Source organism: Geotrypetes seraphini, chromosome 10, assembly GCF_902459505.1.
Source record: "Geotrypetes seraphini chromosome 10, aGeoSer1.1, whole genome shotgun sequence".
Taxonomy (NCBI): Eukaryota; Metazoa; Chordata; class Amphibia; order Gymnophiona; family Dermophiidae; genus Geotrypetes; species Geotrypetes seraphini.
The window spans coordinates 145655602-145676631 of NC_047093.1; the positions used below are offsets into that span (position 1 = coordinate 145655602).

The 21030-nt window shown below is 45.8% G+C and overlaps 1 protein-coding gene across 3 annotated transcripts; it reads right to left on the minus strand.

Moving 5' to 3' along the window:
- Nucleotides 1–691: 691 nt before the first annotated feature.
- Nucleotides 692–20911, minus strand: PRPF31 (pre-mRNA processing factor 31). 3 transcript variants are annotated; one of them, XM_033961697.1, is made up of 14 exons: nt 20721–20911; nt 19967–20148; nt 18614–18674; nt 11179–11262; nt 10890–10987; nt 10611–10717; nt 10039–10208; nt 9446–9603; nt 9271–9360; nt 9065–9192; nt 8533–8605; nt 4001–4129; nt 2443–2541; nt 692–1388 (listed from the first exon to the last, which is right to left on the minus strand). In XM_033961697.1, exons 2-14 carry the CDS (start codon nt 20135–20137, stop codon nt 1263–1265), a joined length of 1494 nt encoding a protein of 497 aa, XP_033817588.1. In that variant the 5' UTR covers nt 20138–20148; nt 20721–20911; the 3' UTR covers nt 692–1262. The 3 variants fall into 3 exon arrangements, with proteins under 3 accessions (XP_033817588.1, XP_033817587.1, XP_033817586.1); XM_033961696.1 differs by having other exon boundaries at nt 20736–20909; XM_033961695.1 differs by having other exon boundaries at nt 20686–20909.
- Between the last annotated feature and the right edge of the window lie 119 nt (nt 20912–21030).

Consider the following 21030-nt stretch of genomic DNA (forward strand, 5'->3'; position numbering starts at 1 on the left):
CCACCCAAAGTGCAGCCCTGCTTGGCACTGCCAGCCTTTGCCTCTTTATTCATCATGGAATACTATGACACTCAAGCAAGCCCAATTCTTCTGGCTGCCCTGTTCAGCCAGCTGTAGGTACAAGACTTTACCAAACTAACCCACCCCAGGAAAGAAAAAAAAAATACAAGATCTTAATAAAAGATATGCTTGCAAATGGTAGCCACAACTGGTCCTTGAGATTAGGTGTAAAGCTTTCCCTGTTCCCCACTTGCCTCAGCAACTGGCTTCCTCTTTCTCTCTGACTTAGAAAAGGGCTGTTGGACACAGCTGGAGCTTATTCTTCAAGCTTTCTAAACCAAGCAGTAGGTAGTACTCTTTTTGAAGAGCCAATTAATATATGTTCTCCCTTTTTACTTTTATAATGAAATGACAGACCACTGTTCATGGTCAGTTTTAAAAATGGACCCTGCATCACCCAGCTTGCAAACTGGTTCTGCATTTGCCCAATAAGGTTTATCTAGTTTAAGCTTAACCCTACTGCATGCACAGAAATATAGTTTGGATTTTCAAACTGGATTTCTTAAGAAAAGGAAAGTTCCTGAGTGAAATGGGGTAAAGTGTGGACTGGATCAAATCTTTCAGGCAAATCTGAAATCAGTTGGCAAGCCTGCCCCAATGTCCTGGAAAAGCTTTTTACTCCACACTGAAAGCTAGTTGAGCAGGTGCTTTTAATTTAAAAAATTAATAGTTGCACTTAACTTTCACATTCCATATACATATAATACAATTAGACGAGCACTATGGGTTTACAACTTTACCACAATGAGGATCTGACCCCCCCAACACACACACACAATTTATTTTAAGAGTCCGATGAATTAAATAGGTTCAGCTTTTCCTCAATCCTGGCCAAGGAGCCTTTAAAAAGGATGGCAGTACCTAAACTCGAGAGTTGGAATTTTAAAAGTTTTAAACCAGGAAGATTTGCCCATGAGTTACACTGGAATAAAGAAACTAATATATTTACATTTGTGGAATAAGTCCCTGCACAGCTCTGAAAAGATCATTCACCCCCATTTTATTCTGTGCTATCTCCTCCTGTCCTGGGTGCTCAGTCGAAGGGTTGGAGAAATCCCACCTCGCTGTTGTTGCCATCAGATGTTGTCCATGCCAGCAGTTTCAGAGCAATTCCTCCTTCTCACACCTGCTTTTACTCTTAGGTGACCGCTCATCTGCACACAGACTGGCAGTGCTGTCTCCATTGAGTGCCTAGGTAGGCTTCACTTTCTCATGGTGCTAGGTTTCATCCCTTTGACTTTCAAGAACTCAGCCATGCTGGAGAAATACTTTTGGTTCACTTCAGCCACTTTCTTCTCAGCCGCCTGCGGATTCACAATTTCCAAGCCCTGAAATTGCCAAAGAGACGGCAGCTGACCATCAGAAAACCATGCCAGAGAATTCATCGATTATTCATTCAATTTTTCTATACCATTCTCCCAGGGGAGCTCAGAAAGGTTTATATGAATTTATTCAGGTACTCAAGCATTTTCCCCTGTCTATCCTGGCAGGCTCACAATCTATCTAATGTACCTGAGGCAAAGGGGGGATTAAGTGACTTGCCTAGGGTCACAAAGAGCAGTGTGTGTTTAAACCCACAACCCCAGGGTGCTGAGGCTGTAGCTTTAACCACTGCACCACTCTAGAAATCAAAATGTAGTAAAAGTGAGCCACATATAGGACAATGAAGCCATTGTGACATCACTGATGAGGTTGGTTCTTATTGATGGAATGAGGCATTATGACATCACAATACCAGCTCTGGTTATCAGAGGCTGGAACTTTTCACACTATTTATTCATTCAATTTTATATGCTGTTCTCCCAGGGGAACAAAGAACAGTTTACATGAGCTTATTCAGTTACTCAAGCATTTTTCCCTGTCTGTCGCGGTGGGCTCACAATCTATCTAATGTACCTGGGAAAATGGGGGGATTAAGTGACTTGCGCAGTGTCACAAGGAGCAGCGTGGGTTTAATCCACAACCTCAGGGTGCTAAGGCTTTAACCACTGCGCTTACACCCCGTTAACCTCCCTTCTGTCTCATAGAGCAGCAAAAGATGGTAGAGACAGTCACATTACCCAAGAGGGGAAGCAGAAACATCTCACTGCACAAGAGATGCTACTCACAAGCCTCAGCCCTCCCACCCCCTTTCTAGTACTGGCCTCCCCCAAATGCCTTCTTTAAGTGCATGGTAAGTCCAAACACCCTCTGTACAACTGCCCCTGTGATGCTCCTTTACAGAGGATGCTATGGTGATAGGGGAGGTGATGTGGGCATCCTTCCAGGCTCAATGTGCACCTAGAAGAGAGGAGAAGGAAGGCTTGGCCCCACCTAGGGCACCCTCGCAAACAGGTGGTTTGAGTTCAGCACAGCAGCCAGCCAGAAATTGACCAGCCTTACCTGCAGAGGTGTGAAGGCCACGCTGGACGCTGTCCCCGAGGAACGGTCCCGGATAGTCGATTTCCCTCCATACACCATGCTTTGCTTCTGTAAAGTGCGCTAGTAATGGGGGAGGAAAAAGGCAGATGAAACCCAGGGACAGGACATACCAGAGTGTCTTCATTCAGCCATAGCAAAGGCTCCCACTCCCCATGCCTCAACCTCAGGTTTATTTGTAGATTTGGGTAGTATAATATGGACTTGGAATTTCTTTGAAAAGCTGCCACCCCCAACACAGAAAGTTGGATACATGCACAAAATGTGTGACCCCCAACTGTCTACACAAAGAAAGAAATTAAAACAGGGGAACCCCCCCCCAGGGGTCCCCACTGAAACCCGCCCCTATGTTTACAATACAGGGGGATGGTCACCTGAGGTTGCAGACAAAATGGAGGGAACTGGCTGTCAAAATGGCAAAGATCCCACCAAAAATAACCCCTCCAGGGCTTGTAGCGGCTGGGAAACCTAAACTGTCCAAGACACTAAAGCAGGCCAAGCCGACATCAGCTATTGAAAAAAAAAATCAGCTGAGAGGGAATCCTTTTCCCCCTACTGTCGGCGGTTCGGGGAATCCCTCCGGAGGCAATAAGAAAAGACCAGGCTGCCTCACTGCCTTCAGCCGGCTCACAAGGCACTAAGGCCGGGGAGCTCTGGATGCCTGCAGCCACTGCCGACGGAGCTCTACCACCTCACCGCCCCAAACCGCCAAGTTCAGGCCGGCCGCGAGTGCCTCGTGGCTGGTCCAAATTGTGTCCCACTCCCCCAGAGAAGGACACAATTGCTCCATACGTGACCTAGCTAGAAGAAAAGTGCTGGTTGGTGCAAAAATACAGTAAATTGACAGGGAAGCAACCCTGCAGACTGGCACTACCTCAGGATTTTTTTTTTTTTTACAGAACAGGCTCTCGAAGCAATAGGCTCCTCTAAAAAAATGTGGGGAGGTGGAAGAAGTGGGGGGAGGGACCCCGCTCGAGACCCGTCGGGTTTGACATCCCCGAGGTCAGACGGAACCCCAAACAGGGTCCACCCAAGCTCAATCCGGCCAAAAACAGGGACTAAAACTCCTAAACAAATTCCAACAGCCCTACCAAGGGAGATGGGTACAGCTCACTCAACACCTGCTGGAGACTGAAGTAGACCGAGGAGAATAGAGAAAGGGATATCTTATGTACTATTCCACAGTTTTGTTTTCAGTCTCCACCTGCTGGTCATGATTGGATATATACTCACTCGTAAAGATTAACCTCTACTGGTCTGGAGAGTGCTAAAAAATATGGACTTGGAATTTTTTTGAAAAGCTACCACCCCCAACACAGAAAGTTGGATACATGCACAAATCGCACAATAGAACATTTGAAAAAAAAATGGAAAGGTTTACTTTGTTATCTTAAGTCAAATTTTCAGAAAACCTTTCTTAAGTGTAGCTGATCCATGCTCAGTGTAAATCCTGTGCTCTCTGAAGAGGAGATTTGAGAGTGAATACAGAGTCCTAAAGAAAGAACAGCCCAGGTCCTCTTACCTGCAGCGTTTTGGAGATCCGGGCCTTCGTAGCCTCATTGACCTGTGCCTGTCGGATCCTGCCACTCCCCGATTTTCCCAGGTGTCCCATGCTGAACCCTAGGTCTTCTTGGTACGCGTCTTCTTCAATCTTGTAAGTTGAGGGGGTGGGGGAAGGGAAATAAAATACAGCAATGTGAAGACAAGCCGAGGAAGCAGTACCGTGCATGATTTTTCCGGTTTCATTCCCTTCAGCACTAGCCTGGCACTGAGCTAGTTCGAAGCAGGGTTAGAGGATGGTAGAAAGAATAGAAATCAGCCACAGCCAGTCGCGTCTGAAGCGATAAGGCCTTGAGATCAAGTCTCTTACCACACTGTGTGCACACAGATATGGAGAAAAACTTTTAAAGTACCTCATACGTGTTTTGGTTGCGATGAGAATGGGGATTATATTGCCCTATTACAAATTTAGGAAGGGGACCAGGGAGCCTGTTTTATACCATACCATCTATAGATCCTAGGCGGTGTACAAAACACATCCATAATCAAAATACAACACACTTACAATACAAAGTGTAAATCAATCCACTGCCAACAGCAGCAGAACACTGCCACTAGGTCATTGATTTTTAATTGACTGGCCACATTTTATTTTAAAAGCCTGTTGGAACAAATATGTCTTCAATAATTTGCACAACTGAAATTAAAATTATACACACATCTAAGAACATAAGAAGCGCCATCTCCGGATCAGACCTTCGGTCCATCAAGTCCGGTGATCCGCACACGCGGAGGCCCTGCCAGGTATACACTTGGCTTACCCTATAGCCAACCATATCTCTATATGCCTCTCTCAAGGAGATATGCATCTAGTTTGCCCTTGAAGCCTAGGACTGTCGATTCTGCAATAATCTCCCCTGGGAGAGTATTCCAGATGTCAACCACTCTCTGTGTGAAGCAGAACTTCCTGATATTAGTCCTGAACTTGCCCCCCCTTAGCTTCATTTTATGTCCTCTTGTCCGTGTCAAATTTTCATCAGGGAGGAAGTGCCACAATTTTGCCCCATATAGAACACCTGGGTTCTAGACTCTTCTGGTCTAAATTTGTTTATACGAGGGCACCTCAAAAAATGCTTTGTGGAGGAGAGATTCTCAAAAGCATTGATAAATGCTGCAGCACCTTTACATTTAAGCATTTAATAATCAAGGTTAGCACTTGAAATTGTGACCATCGTAAAGCAAATAAAACTGGTGAATGTTTAGATTTAGATATGCCAAAGAATTCTGGCCGTAGTGTTCTGTGCCAGTTCTTTTTTTTTTTTATTTTTTTTTTAAGTTCAATAATTTTTATTAAGTATTTTAAAGGATACAAGAATCATTTAAAGTACATAGAAACAAAATAAAGCTTTCTGTATATAAAATATATAAATCTATGTTTAACTGTATAGGAGCAAAGGCTCCAATTATTAAAAATGTATGTAAGGGATATATAAGATAAAGATGAGAGAGAGCAGTAAAGAAAAAGGAAAGAAAAATGAAAGAGAGAAGAGAGGAGAAGAAAAGGATAACAGGAGTGTCTAAGAAGATGAGCGTACATAGGAATCTAAGAATGACCATGGAGATTTGTTGTATTTCAAGTTCATGCAGGTTCGGAATGTAACTCTCTTCTCATATGCGTAGGATTCAAATCTATGATACATACTCAGAGAGTTCCACCAAAAGGTATAATCTAATAGCGAGGGTGATTTCCAATTTTTTAGAATGTGCATGAGGGCAGTCACCAACATGGTATCAATGAGTTTGGGTGGACAATTTGATTGTGTGAAACATGGGTGTTGAGAGCGAAGGATTACAATGTCTATAGAGATTTCTTCTGAGCAGTTAGTAATAGATTGTATGGTGTTCCAGACGTAGGTCCAAAAAGAGCGGACTAGAGTACAATGAAATAACATATGATCAAGAGTTCCTTCCTCTTTCAAACAGTTCCAGCAAACAGAGTCTTGCTTTAAGTTAGCTTTCCACATGCGAAGTGGGGTCCATATTGCCTGCCACATAATTCTGTGCCAGTTCTAATGATCTTAATCAACATGTTGGAGAGCAAATACCCTTTCCATTTTATAAATATGACACACTGAATTCCACCAAAAAGTATAATTCAATTTAGTATAATCTTTCCAATTCCCTGTAATCTGCTGAATGGCAACCCCTGTTAATATTAATAAAAGGGTATTTGCTCTACAACAAGGCAATTATAATAAGTTTAAAAAGATTTGGGGGGCATTTGATGATTTATTCTGATGATCAGACATCTTAAACACCTAAATATTGGACAAGATAAGGGGGGGTGGGATTATGAAGGATAATAATTGATAATTGTTATTTATTAGTATATGCGTGGGAGGGGTGGGCTTCTTATATAATTATCTATTTGGAATATTACAAATATTTGTATGTATATAATATTTCCACATAATCAGTAAAACTTTGGGTAGAAAGTGGTTAAATTATTTCTAGATGTTAATACTAATTTAGATTTTTTAAAGTACATTGTATTAATATTTTGAAATATGGGCAGTTTCTGTATGAACAGAATACTGACAGCTTTGAAACCTATAGTGTTAATGTGCAGCTTATGCATTTGAAGGGGGTAGATCTGTTTCCACATTTGTTCTTGGACAGCTGTGAGTTACAAAGAAAGGGCACTGTTCTTAGGAGGTCACTGCCTTTGATTGCTACCCATAATTGGGGTGGAGGGGTTGGAAGCCAAAGAATAAGACCTAAAGAATTCAAAGTGTAAGCAAATTTTTGGTGGCTAGTAAGTGCATTTAAATGTATACTTCTTACTCTGTTTCTTTTATTTTTCTTTAATAGCTCAGTTTGCTAGTTTAGTATGAAAAGTTGTGTGTTTGTTTTTTCTTTTACATTTATATACAATCATCCATGTTCTGTGGAAGTCAACTACTTAAATTGTGGTACTAGTGACCTGCATACTCAGTTGGTTATGATAACAATGCTCTTTCTTAACCAACTTTTTTTCCATTTAAAAAATCTAGAAGCTTGTTTTTTTGAACTGCGAAATCAGGCAAGCCTTAGTCATTTCATTTTTCTGCAGTTATATTACTTAAGTTTACATAAACTGGCACTTGAAGGGCTTATTTAAAATTATCTATTTGACCATACAGTTAAATATAAAATTTAAATTGAGACCTCAATGCTTTACATTTCTATCCATATCTGCCTGTTTTGTGCTCTATCGATTTGATACGAAAACTTCATGAGTATTTCCTTGTAATGTCAAGTGTTAAATATAAGATACTTTCTTAAATCTAGACTGCCTTACATAAGCTTGAAATGCCCCTGTTTTCCTGTTAAAAAAAAAAAAAATATAGCAAGAGGTATGAACCTGGCAAAAATTTGTATAACCATCAGTTTGGTCCTGACTTTGCCCATAGTAATTTAGATATAGCCTGCAGGAAAGTGAGTTTTAAACATTAGGTATAAAATGTCCAGTTATGGGGCTCAGTAAAGAACCTTGCGATCGCGTCAGAGGGAATAAGCTACCGAGTTGGAGAGCGGCCTGCGAGGTTCGTTACAGCCGGCCGCGAACCTCAGCAGGCCGCTTTGAACAGGAGCGGTAGCGGTTGTTGCGGGAAGGGGGGGAGTTTTAACAGGATTAGAATTTTAACAGGAGGAGTCGCCGAAAAAAACCTTCAGCCGCAGCAGGCCAGCACGTGGGAAGGGAAGGGGGAGGGGCCGAACGGAGCAGGGCAGCTCACGTGAAGAGAAGGGAATGGGGGGTGGGGGAAAATGCTTCTACTACTCAGCAGGGACCTGGAGGGGAAGGGAAATACCGCTGCTGCTTCTGCAAAGGAAAGTGGTGGGGGGGGGAGAGAAGGGAATGGGGGGGAAATGCTGCTACTACTTCATAGGGATCTGGAGGGGAAGGGAAATATCACTGCTGCTTCTGCAAAAGAAAGTGGGGGGGAGAGAGAAGGGAATGGGGGGTGGGGGAAAATGCTGCTACTACTTCATAGGGATCTGGAGGGGAAGGGAAATATCACTGCTGCTTCCGAAAATGAAAGTGGGGGGGGGGGGACACAGAAAGAAATACAGACAGACAAAGGAGGCTAGGGAGAGAGACAGAAAGAAATAAAGACAGACAGGGGACCAGAGAGAGAGAGAGACAGAAAGAAAGACAGACAGACAAAGGGTGCCAGGGAGAGAGATAGAAAAATTGCAGGAGGGAGAGAGACAGAAAGAAAGGAAGAAAGAGATAGGAGCAGGGAGAGAGACATAAAGACAGACAGCCATTAAAAAAAAAAAAGATATTTATGAATGATTGTTGTACACTTGTTGTAATTTTTGAACATGAATAAAGATTTTTTTTCAACATGTTGGCATACCTTCCAAAAAACAAATCACAACAGTCAAATAGAAGCAACAGCAAAGTCTGGATCACAGTGCTAAAATTTTCCTCCAACAGCAAATCTTTTGACCCACGTAATACTCTTAATTTAAAAAGATCTTTCTAATGAAAGCTTGGTGTCTTCTCACCTCACCAAAGCTCATCCGATTGGCCTGCTTCCGGATCTCTGTCAGCCCCAGGCGCTCTTTCATTTTCCGGTACCTGTAGCAGGAGTGGGGAAACGCATTAGGAAGTGGGTGGCTTCTTAGTGTTAGAATGCCCCAGCTGAGCGACTCCCACATTTGTTTGATTTTATTTGTTTTATTGAATTATGTATGTAACGATATGTAAACAGTTTAGGTTTAAACGGTATAAAAATTTTTTAAATAAATAAGTTAGCTCACTGCCATACAGAAATTTCATATGCTTCCATGACACATTTAAGTTGGAAAAAAAAAAGTCTAGCATGTCTCAAATGCTGGATTCTCTTTTGTAATGCAGTTCATTCCACAAATACAGAACATTCTTCCTCCTAAGACCCAGGGTCTCACACTAGGGAATCCATCCTTCATCAAGTTAACATGCCTTTCCCTCCTGCCCACCCAAGGCTGGATACCAATATGCTGAACCCTAGGGTTCACCAGAAGAGACCAGAATGGTTGTCACCTCTGTACCTCTCACCTGCGCCCACCTCGCTTCTTCCTCTGTCCATCCAGAGGTGCTGGCAGAGGTTTCACCTGCTTCACCGGAGGCGGCTCCTGCCATTTGTCAAACTTCCTCTCGACCTCTTCCTTCAGCTCATAACCAACCTACCAGAAAGGAAGCCAAGGTCAGGTAACATGATTGACCTCAGAAAAACTGAAGCGGGTCATCAGTCTGACTCGTACCTTTCCCTCGGGGTGCTCATGGAAACCATCCACCCTTGCTGCCAACGTACATTTGGCAGCAACTAGACGGGCAGCCTTCCGGCGAAGATCCTGCAAGAGGTGGAAAAATACATGAGATCAGGAAGTGGGAAATCTTGGAGACGAAGGGTAACATGATCCAAGAGGCTTTACTCACAGGGGGTAGAGACTGCACGATATCGCTATGATAGATGTACCCTGTGTGGGGCAGTACCGAGGTGCTGGAGAAACCAGACAAGGTCCTCCTCTGTGCTCCCAGCAGCATCACGTTACAGGCAGGCATCTTCGAGAGATTGGTGAGACCCCCGGCAATTCCTGAAGAGTGAGAGAGTGAGAGATGTCTGTGTGCCTCTTTCCCCAAAACTCATAACCTTCTCCAGAAAGACAGCAGAGACCAGACTATTGCCTTGGTTTATCCACCTCTGAAGTGCAAGGCAACGCCAAACAGCTCTACAGTTCTAGTGAAGCACATCCGAGTGTCTCCAGGTTCCAGCTGCATACTTCAGTCAGTGTGGGAAGAGCAACTGGCTATCCATTTTCTTTTGTTTGCAGACAGCTCAACAAAAAGAATTTTCTCTTTTATAGAATGGCTCCACTCATTTTTACAAGGATGTAAGCAGCTCACTTTCTAAGAATGGTAGGTGCTTTTGGAAGTAGAAGATTTGCAAACAATAGCCTAAGACAGAGAATGTGCCAAAGCAGACAAGTTCTGAGCAAGCTGGGAAGTCAGGTCAGTGCACCCATGCTTACCCATGATCTTAGCAGCAGTGGAGGCTCCAACGATGATGGACAGGTTAGGAGCGATGAAAGACATGCGGGACTCCACGTACTCATAAATGCAATGTTTGGACTGGTTCAGTTCCAGCGCCATGTCACAGGCCTCATCGATACGCTCCAGCTCCTCCTCTGTCAGTTGCTGCCTACAATAAGGTGGGAACAAGAGATTCAAACATGAGAGGAAGAAACCAGTTGCACACGAAGAAAGCGACAGGGAATGCAAACACTCACATCCTGTTCCTAGAGCAGGGTTTCTCAACCTCGCTGGCTGAGTGTGTCCCGAGGATTGGATTCTCAGGTTACCCACAATGCATATGCATGAGAAATTTGCATGTATTGCCTCCACTATATGCAAATTTTATCTTAGGCATATTCATTATGGATATTCTGAAAACATGGACTGGCTGGGGTGACCAAGAAGTGAACCTAGACAAAGGAGCTCATTCCATCTCTTTCAGCTCCCATACAAAAGGGAGACAATCTTTCCTACCATCCCAAAGACCACAAGGAGAGGGCCAATGAGTCCGACATGGTGAACATCTTACCCTTGTGTGGTGGAGGCAGTCACACTCACGACCATGATGGTGGCGTTGGTCAGTATCTGTTGAAGTTTCTCATTGTTCTTACACTTGTCCAAACAGTTCCCCAGCTCCTAAAACAGAGGCAGAAAAAAGTGGCACAGTTCACCTGACCATCTTCCTTCTCACTACTACTGCTTCTATAATGCTGGTGGACAGATGCTGAAAAGGAGGGCTGTTGCCGGGCTCCCTGTCCATATGCCTCCCACCCATTTCACCCCTTGGCATGAGGCTTCCTCCTCTCACCTTCACTGTTCTGATGTAGTCTAGAGCATTGGGAACCAGTGACTCCAACTCTGGAAACCGCTTGGAGTATTTATCTCGGATAAATTTGTGAATAATATCTGAAAAAAGGAAAAAACAAATGAATATATAGGTTCCCAAAAAATAGTATCAGATATTTACCAGCTTGCTGCCTCACTAGTGTGCAAAACTCGCAAACAGCCAGAATGAGAAGGGACAGCAGGGTACATGGCTCAGCATTCATCCACCTTGGTAACATTGCTCAGAACTCCTACAACTAGAAGCCACGTACTTAGCTCATTCTCGATCTCCACCGTCATATTATTGGCATCCACGATGACTCTGTATTCAGGAGCTGCCTCTACAGGTCCCATCACTGCAAAGGGCAGAGAACAGGCTGAATGTAGCAAAGGACTCCCTACATACTCCCTTCTGCAACTGTGTCTGCCAGTTCTTCCAAGCGCTACTCTCAGGATGGAGTTAGTGACTATGCAGTATACACAAATAATCTAAATAAAATATCAGGGCCAAGTCCTGTGCTTCATTTTGGTAAAGAGCTCCTTTCTCAGACTGCTTAAGCAACAGCAGAAAGGAGAAATTAGGTTCTTACCTGCTAATTTTCTTTCTGTTAGCCTGCAGACTGGTATAGTCCTTACAAATGGGTTATATACCTTACTGCTACCAGCAGATGGAGACTGAGAACAAACTTGTATATCAGGATAGTTTCCTCTCTTGCAATCCAGTCTGCCGAATATCCAAGCAGAACCTAGGAAAGACTTCAACTGAAAACAGTAAAACTCACTCTGAACAGGAGTGTAAACACAACAAACAATGGTAAACAACTGTTGGAACATTTGTAGAACTAAACCCTGGTATAGAAAACATCCCCACAGTTCACCAGCTAAGCGAACTGAGCCATAGGCGCTGTTCTTACATCTTCCAGGGCCTAGAAAAATTCTAGAACCCACAGAAAAACCAAAATCTGCACACGAGCAAAACAAAAATCCGCAATCACCGCACAAAGACAGCCATGGTGGGGGACTATACCAATCTACAGGTTAACAGAAAGAAAATTAGCAGGTAAGAACCTAATTACTGCTTCTGTAGCACCTGGTAGACTGGTATAGTCCTTACGAATGGGACGTACCAAAGCAGTACCCATTAAGGGTGGGACCCCCAAAGGGCCGACACCAGAACATGTTCACTGAATACTGTGTCCTGACGCACTTGAACATCCACAACAGAATGCAGAGACCAAACTGCTGCCTTGCAAATATTCACTGGAGGCACTAGAGAAGACTCAGCCCAAGAACCTGCCTGACCCCAAGTGGAATAAGCCTTGAGAAACTCTGGAACAGACTTTTTCTTCTGAAGATAAGCGGAAGCAATAGTCTCCTTAATCCAGCGCGCAATGGTAGCCTTAGAAGTGCCATCCCCCATACGAGGACCCACTAGAAAGACAAATAGATGATCTGATTTCCTGATCTCCCGGGTCCTCTGCATATAAGAGCAAAGGACCCGACTGACATCCAACTTGCGCAACTGTCTTTGCTCAGAAGAGCCCTCCCAGCTACCTAACAGCGGGAGAACCACAGCCTAATTGACATGAAAAGGAGATACTACTTTGCCATAAAAGAAGGGACAGGCCTCAAGACAACCCGCTCCCAAGAAAACTCCAAGAAGGGAGCCCTACAAGAGAAAGCCTGCAGCTCAGAAACACGTCTAGCAGAGTAATGGCCACCAAGAAGAGTAAGGTCCTTCAAAGAGAAGTCACCCAACGGTTCAAAAGGTGGGCGCACTAGAACAGACAAAACCAGATTCAGATCCCAAGATGGAACAGAGGGCTGCACGGGAGACTTGTACAATTTGACCACCCGCAAGAAGCGAATCACATCAGGAATGGCAGTCAAACACTGACCTTTCAACTACCCACGAAAGGCTGTCAAGGCCGCAAGATGAACCTGGAGAGAAGACCAAGCCAGCCCCTGTCCAGGCCATTCTGCAAGAACTCTAAGATGGAAGGCAAGGAAGCACGAAAAGAGACCAATCCACGCGCAGCATACCACTCTTCAAATAGACGCCAAACCCTCACATAAGCCTGAGAGGTAGAAAGAATCGGGGACCTCAAGAGAGTTGGAGATCACTTTATCTGAATACCATTTACCTAGGCGATCCCTTTCAAGAGCCAAGCCGTAAGACTGAAGGGACCCAGATTGAACATTGGAATGGGACCCTGAGTCAGAAGGTCATCCAATAGAGGCAGAGGAAGAGGATCCACCACCAGATGCCACACCTGATCCGCGTACCATGGTCGCCTGGGCCAATCTGGAGCCACCAGAACCACAAGGCCTGGATGTCAAACTATGTGGAGAAGAACTCTGCCCACTAATGGCCATGGAGGGAACACATACAACAGCCCCTCCGTTGGCCATGGTTGAACCAGAGCCTGACCGTCCCTGCGACGACTGAAGAAGCGGGGGTGTTTTGGCATTGATACTTGTGGCCATCAGGTCCATGAGGGGCTGACTCCAAGACTGCATTATCAACTGAAAGGCCATAGGGCATAGACACCATCTAGCACGTGACAACTGAGAAAGTCCGCATGAATATTCTCCACTCCGGTAATGTGGGAGGCTGAAATGTCCTAAAGAAGAGACCATGAGCTGACCTGCCTCCTGTGCCACCAAAGTGCTCCGGGTGCCCCCCTGATGACTGACATGGCATTGTCTGAAAGAGTCCTGACTGACTTGCCCATCAGAAAGGGCTGGAAGGCTAACAATGCCAAATAGATGGCTCTGGTCTCTAAGACATTGATTGATCAAGAAGCCTCTTCCGTGGACCAGGTGCCCTGAGCTGAGAGACCTAGACACTGACCTCCCCAACCAAGAACACTGGCATCCATGAGCAGCACCGTCCACTGTGGCTGGTCGACTCGCCCCTTGTACAAGATGGGAGGTCTGGAGCTACCCACGAAGACTGTGCCAAGCCAAGCCTGGAAGCAGAACAGGATGATCCAGACTGTGACTCTAAGGTGACCACCTCCGAAGAAGAGCATACTGAAGAAGACGCATATGAGTCCGAGACCACCTCACCACATCGAGGGAAGCTGCCATCGACCCCAAGACTTGGAGGAAATCCTGCGCCTGAGGACACCGGGACGCCATAAGTAGGTGAATCTGAGATTGCAATTTGCTTACCCGGGCCTCTGGAAGGAAGACCTTCCCCAAGGAGGTGTCGAACAGCACTCCTAGATACTCCAGGTGCTGAGATTGAGACAACTGGCTCTTGGAAAGGTTGACTACTCATACCAGCGACTGCAGAAACTCCGCCACCCAAGCTGAGACCCGGGTGCTCTCCTGGAACAATTTTGCACGAATGAACCAGTCGTCCAGGTAGGGATGAACTAGAATGCCCTCTTTTCGAAACACCACCATGACAACCACCATCACCTTGGTTAACGTCCGCGGAGCTTGGCCAGACCAAAGGAAGTGCACAGAACTGATAATGTTGCCCCAAGATCGCAAAGCGCAGGAAGCCCAAATAGGAATGTGCAAGTAGGCCTCCGTCAGATCGAGAGGTCAGAAACTCCACCAGCTGAACCACCAGAATCACAGACCGCCGAGTTTCCATGCAGCAGGAAGGCATGTGAAGAGCCCTATTGACCCCCTTCAAATCTAGGAGGCCCCGAAGGTCTCTTCCTTCTTGGACACCACAAAGTAAATCGAGTACCAACCTGTGCCCCACTCCTGCATGGGAACTGGAACCACCACGTGGGGATCCAACAATCTTCGAAGGGTCTGATGAAAGGCCTGCTGCTTCTACTCCACCTGCGAGGGGGAAGTGAGAAAATGATCTGGCAAGGAACGGGCAATCTCCAGAGCATAGCCATCCTGAATCACCTCCAGAACCCATTGATCGCAGCCTGGCGCCCATCGGAACCAAGACGGGCGCCGGCAAGGAGTCATTGGGCAGGGCAGGCGGCGCTGCCCACACCCTGGCAGGCCTCACAAAAGGACTACATGCACTAAAAGAACCTGCCTCTAAAGAGCCCAGGAGACAAAGGAGGCAGCCTCTTGACCAGTGCGGAAGCGGTGGAAATCACACCCACGAGCAGCCCCACTTCGAGCCAGCAGCCTAGGCTGATCCTCAGGCAAACGAGGCACTTTAGAATCAGTTAGGATCTGAACCAACTTGTCCAAGTCCTCACCAAACAAAAAGGACCCTTTAAAGGGAAGCTTTGTCAACTTAACTTTGGACGCCGTAACTGCCAACCAAGCGCGAAGCCACAAGATACGGCGTGCTGCCACTCCAAAAACCAACCACTTGGCAGAAGCTTGCAAGAGGTCATACATGGCATCTGAAAGATAAAAAGCACCCAATTCAATCTTTGCCACTTTGTGCTTTAGCAATTCCCAATCCTCAGATTTATTGTCACGCACATGCTCGGCCCAGCGAAAACGCACGTGAGCCACCAGCCCGCCACACATCGCTGCCTGGACCGCCAGAACTGACACATCAAAACTCTGTTTAATGAGGGACTCCAATTTATGCTCCTCTGGGTACTTGCTTCAAGGCCACACCACCCTCAACAGGAACGGTTTGCCCCTTAGAGATGGCTGAGACCAACGCGTCCACCATAGTCAATTTCAGAGTGTCCCTATCCCCTTCAGGAATGAGATACAGGCGGGCCATAGAGCACGCAAAATGAAAAGGAGCTTCCGGCACCTGTCACTGTGTGAGCATTAGTGCTGCCCGATTCAGAGAAATATTTCGATTCACTGTTAATGACACAGCTTTTTAAGTTTAAACATTTTATTTAACCAAGGCAATATCATATCAAAAATTCCCAGCTTCCATCCCCAACTCCCCAGACTCACCAGCCCCCCTTCTAATTCTCAGCTTCCATCCCCAGCCCCCCTTCTGATTCTCAGCTTCCATCCCAGCTCCCCTGCCAATTTCAGCTTCCATCCCCAGCCCCCCTGCCGATTTCAGCTTCTATCCCCAGCCCCCAAGACTCACCAGCCCCCATTCCAATTCATTTACTTACTGAACTGGATATTAAATCACTGGGAAGAGAGAAGAAATGCAGGGAAAGAGCCAGCCGAAAATAGTATTTGCTGCTGCCAAGGTCTGCTGCACGAGGTCCGCTCGCTCGCCGATTGACTCTCCCACTCCTTTCATTTCTTCTGATGTAACTTCCGGTTTCGCAAAAACGAACCTGATTTGAATCGGTGAACCGATTTGAATTGTGAATCGGGCAGCATTAGTGAGCATAATGTCCCGAATATTCTGATGCACAGGAAAAGAGCGGGAAGCAAAGCGGATCCCCTTAAGCAAGGGGTCCACTGTACACGGGGGCTCCGACACGGTGTCCTCAAAGTGCAAAACCGAGACCTGAAGAATTAACTCATGAAGCTCTTCCCGCTGAAGAATGCGCACCACAGTTGCATCCTCGACAGCAGAGGGGTGCTTGAACCCCTCATTGGCAGAATCCGGCCCCCCAAGAGGATCCTGGAAATCTCCCCAAAGGTCCAGGTCCACATCAACACCATCTTGCTCCTCTGGGCACAAATCCTCATCCCAAGAGACTCTCGGGCGCTTGGATGAGAGGAGTAGAAGGCGGTAAAACCACCGCTGTATGGAGCTGCTCCAGGGAAGACGTCGAGGGCAAACCCCCCCCCCCCCCCAGACCACCGGAGTGGACACGGAACCTCCAGCCACCAGCACATAAGCTTTACATAGTGCCAACTTAAATTCAGGGGGAAAAACCCCTGGCGGCCTCAAGGGGCTCCCTGCCCCAGCAGGGGACCTTGCCATACCTTGCCCCTGTATTTCCAGAACAGGGGGAAAATCAGATGAGTTAACTGAAATGAAGGAGGAGGTTCCTGCCGAAATTGGACCTGAAACCACTAAAATCGGAGCTCCTGCGGCCTGTTGTGTCTGAAAAGCCTGCCTGGGACTTTCCTGACGCTGAGTCCGAGAAACCGACCGATGCCACTCAGGCAGTAAGGGAATCCTTTGCGAAGTACATGCGGCAGGGTGCCCTGGCCGACGAGACTCCCCTACCGCTCCGGCCTGCACAACGCCTGCACAGGCCAGCCGTGAGTATCTCGCGTCTGGAGCACAATGAGCATTTTTTTTTCCCTCTTAAGTGTGCTCATTGTGCTGAAAAACGCCCTAGCTGTACTAAAAGTGCCGGTTAGATGAGAAAAAAGCAATAAAAATGGCAGTTTTAAAGGGAATTGAGCCCTTTAGACTGGCACACCTCAGGATTTTTTTTTCCCACTTCGTCAGAACAGACTCCATGGCTCTCAAAGCTGGAGGGCTGACCAACCAGGGGGCCAGGCCACCGGCTGAGGCACCTCTACAAAAATGTGGGGAGGTGGAGGAAGGTGGGGGGAGGGACCCAGCACAAGACCTGCTGAGTTTAACACCTCCGAGGTCAGACGGATCCCCAAACAGAACCCGTCCAAGCTCTATCCGGCACAAAAGGGGAACCCAGGAGTCCAAAACAAAATTCCAACAGTACTAAGAGGGGAGACGAATTAGTCTTACCACCTGCTTTAATGGAGACTGAGGAAGACTGGATTGCAAGAGGGGAAGCTATCCTGATACACAAGTTTGTTCTCAGTCTCCACCTGCTGGTAGCAGTGAGGTATATAACCCATTTGTAAGGACTATACCAGTCTACCAGGCGCTACAGAAACAATATACAGTCAAACCTCGGTTTGCGAGCGTTTTGCAAGATGAGCAAAACATTCCCGCAAATCGTACCTCGCAAACTGATTGTTGACTCGATTTGCGAGTGCCCCCCCCCTGCGATCCGGCATCCCCCTCCCGCTCGCATCGCCCCACCCCCTGCGATCTGGCATCCCCCGCCGAGCACCCAAACACCATCTCTTACCCCGATTTGGCACCGGCACCAACGCACAGGACATGCTGGTGCCCAAAGATTTTCCCTCTTGGCTGGACTGGGCCTTGAACATCTGCGCATGCCCAAGGCTTTCTGGTTCTCGCTCTCTCCGAGATTGCGCAGATGCTCAAGGCCCAGCCCAAAGGGAGGATCTTCGGGCACTGGCACGCCCTGTGCGTTGGTGCCTGTGCCAAATCAGGGTAAGGGTTGGTGTTTGGGTGGGTGTAGGATGCCGGATCGGGGGGGGGGGGGCGCGACGCAAGCGGAGGGGGACGACGACAATGCCAGTTTGGGGGCTGATGCCGGTTCTCAGGGGGGCATTTGCTGGCGGGGGGGAGGGAGTAGCGCCAGTGGCCTCAAGGGTGGGGGGTAAGGTGAAGCAGCACCGGTGGCCTTGGAGGTGGGGGGAACGAATCAAGCGAGTTTCTATTCATTCCTTTGGGAAGCTCGCTTTGATATATGAGCATGCTTCTGGAACGAATTATGCTCGTAAACCAAGGTTCCACTGTATTCCATACTCTTTATTCCCCCATCCCCACTTACTTACTCCTTTTAATACATAATCAATTAAGCACCGAATGACTGTGCTCTTCAGAACCTATGTTCTATTGACTCCCCCATGCAGAGGTCACTACCGCCCTTAATAGATGTCATACATTGTACAAAGCTCACGCCCAGCCTCTGCTGAATCCCTCTCCTGCTCAAACATAAATGCTTCTTTTGAAAAAAGTGTTTCACAGGGGCCTTAGTACTGCCAGAACACAGCCCAGTAGTGCTCCCATTCCCCACCCATGTTAAGGAATAAATAAGAGACCTTCAGAGGACTTTGTCTGCTTGGAGACATACTCATCGATCTTTTCCAGGATCTCGGCAAACTAAAGAAAAAAACAAAACACAGAAACCATCAGTCGCTCCAACAGATAGAGAGAGAGCAAGGGTCTGCAAGAACGCAGGTGACTGTAGCAACATTAAAGATAATTTTGATGAGGCCTACGTTGACAGAAAGGTCTGGTGATAGCTGTCAGCCTTCCTTTTCCATGATTGTGAGAGCAGGGAGAATTACAATATTTAAAGAAAATATATCCGTGGAATGGAAATTTTTTTAAGTTTCAAGTTTTATTAAAATTTGATATGTATGCAATGTCAAATATTTTAAAGCGTATTACAGATTAAAATAGGGGAAAGACTACAACAATTTATTACCAAATAATATATACATACAAGATTCAATACAGACACAAAAGGAAAGGGGGGCAAACTACAATCATTAAAGTAGAAAGAAGACATATACGGGTAACACATTAGGGGGGCAAAGAGTGAAAAAGGAAGATTGAATTAAAAAGGAAAATAAATAAATAAATAAACAACAAAAAAGAGAAAAATGAAAAGAAGATTAAGAGGAAGATTGAGTCCTATAAGTAAGGACTAATTAGAGTTAGTTGATTAGAATATAAGATATACGGTTTTACATATAAACTGGTTGTCTTGTCTATATCTCAAAGGAAACTTTTTAAAAACTTTTAAATTTTTCTAACAAGGTTTCACCGTGTAAATAATGTGGTAAATTGTTCCAGAGCCGAGGAGCTATAACTGAAAAATGAACAATCTCCTAGTGCCTATGACCTTTAGGGAAAGGATCGTAAAAAGATGATGATTCGTTGATTTGAGTGTCCTAACTGGGGTATATGGTAGAAGACAGTCAAGAAATAATGGTGTATTTGATAGTCGGATTTTAAAGGTCAATAATACAGTTTTATAAGTGATTCTATAAGAAATTGGTAGCCAGTGTTTGATAAAGCAGCTTAGGCATATGCAATAGAGAATAGAAATGTTTTAAGATCTTTCTTAAATATATTTAATGAAGTCTGAAATCGGAGATGGGTTGGGAGAAAATTCCACATTTCTGGCCCCTGCACAGAGAAGTTGGAACTACGATCAGTATTTGAGATAATTTGTCAAAAGGTAGGAACTATTACATGATTCCGATTAATGGATCCAAGTGATCGAGAGAGGCAGTAAGGTGTTAACACCTTTTCATCATCCCACCTACTTTTTTGGTTATTCTCGTACCTTACTATGCCAAGTAACAATCACAATAATATGCACAAAGTCACAAAGTACAAGGATGAGGTTAAGAGATAGATGGAAGGGGGCCGAGTTCTCTCACCATCCTGCTGTCCCACAACTTGGCGATACTCTTCACAGAGTCCACATTAAAGTCCACCTGCATCTCCTCCTGTACATCTTCTATGGCCAGCTCATCCTCTTCATCTGCAAAGTTTTCCTCCTCCTCAGCTGCCTCTTCCAAGTCAGCCAACAGCTCATCTGCTAGAGACATTGTTTATGTACCTACAAAATTAATTAGTAGTAAAAAAAAAAAAAAAAAAGAAAATAGATTTAAAATAAATGTAAAAGGAATGTGTGATTAATCAAAATATGTGCCAACTGCTTTCGACAAACAGCCTAATCCTATCACAAAGGAAACCACGTGTTGGAATGCTGCCACTATTTGGGGTTCCAGAATCTTGCTCTTTGTAATTCTGAAATCTTGCTACTCTTTGGAGATTTGGCATATAATCTTGTTACTCTTTGGGGATTCCGTATGGAACCTTGCTGCTCTTTAGGGATTCCGCATGGAATGTTGCTTACTCTTTGTGATTCTGGAATGTTATACTATTTGGGTTTCATGAAGCACTGCTCTGACCCAGTATGGCTGTTCTTCCTTTTTAACAGAGGGCTCTAAAAAGATTCCCCGCCCCCGTTTCTGTCCTGGACCTCGGGGTATTATCGCTCGCCACCAGCTTAAACACCCGAGATGGGAAAACGAGGCCATCAGCAGGGAAGTTGCCGGGCTCCAAATGAAGCAAGGAGAGCCGGTTCAGCTACCTAAACGACCCGGGGAAGGAAAATAATCGAATCACCGACACCGCCTGTACCGAAAGAGGACACTGATAACGACTGCACAGCTCCCACTCCAATTCCAAACAGATAACTCAGGGGCGCCGGCGCAGGCAGATGACGCTTCTTCCAGGAAACAAACGTACGCCCGCCCTTCGCGTCTCCGCCGGGCTACTAATCTCGAGCGAGAAGAGCAGGAACGAATTCTTATTGGTGGCTAGCTCGTTGTGCCTTCTCTCCCATTGGTCAAAATCTTTCCAACCCGCCCCATCTTCTTCCTTTCCCCCCCTCCAATGTCTTTGAATACAACTTTATTAAGAGGAAGGGGAAGCA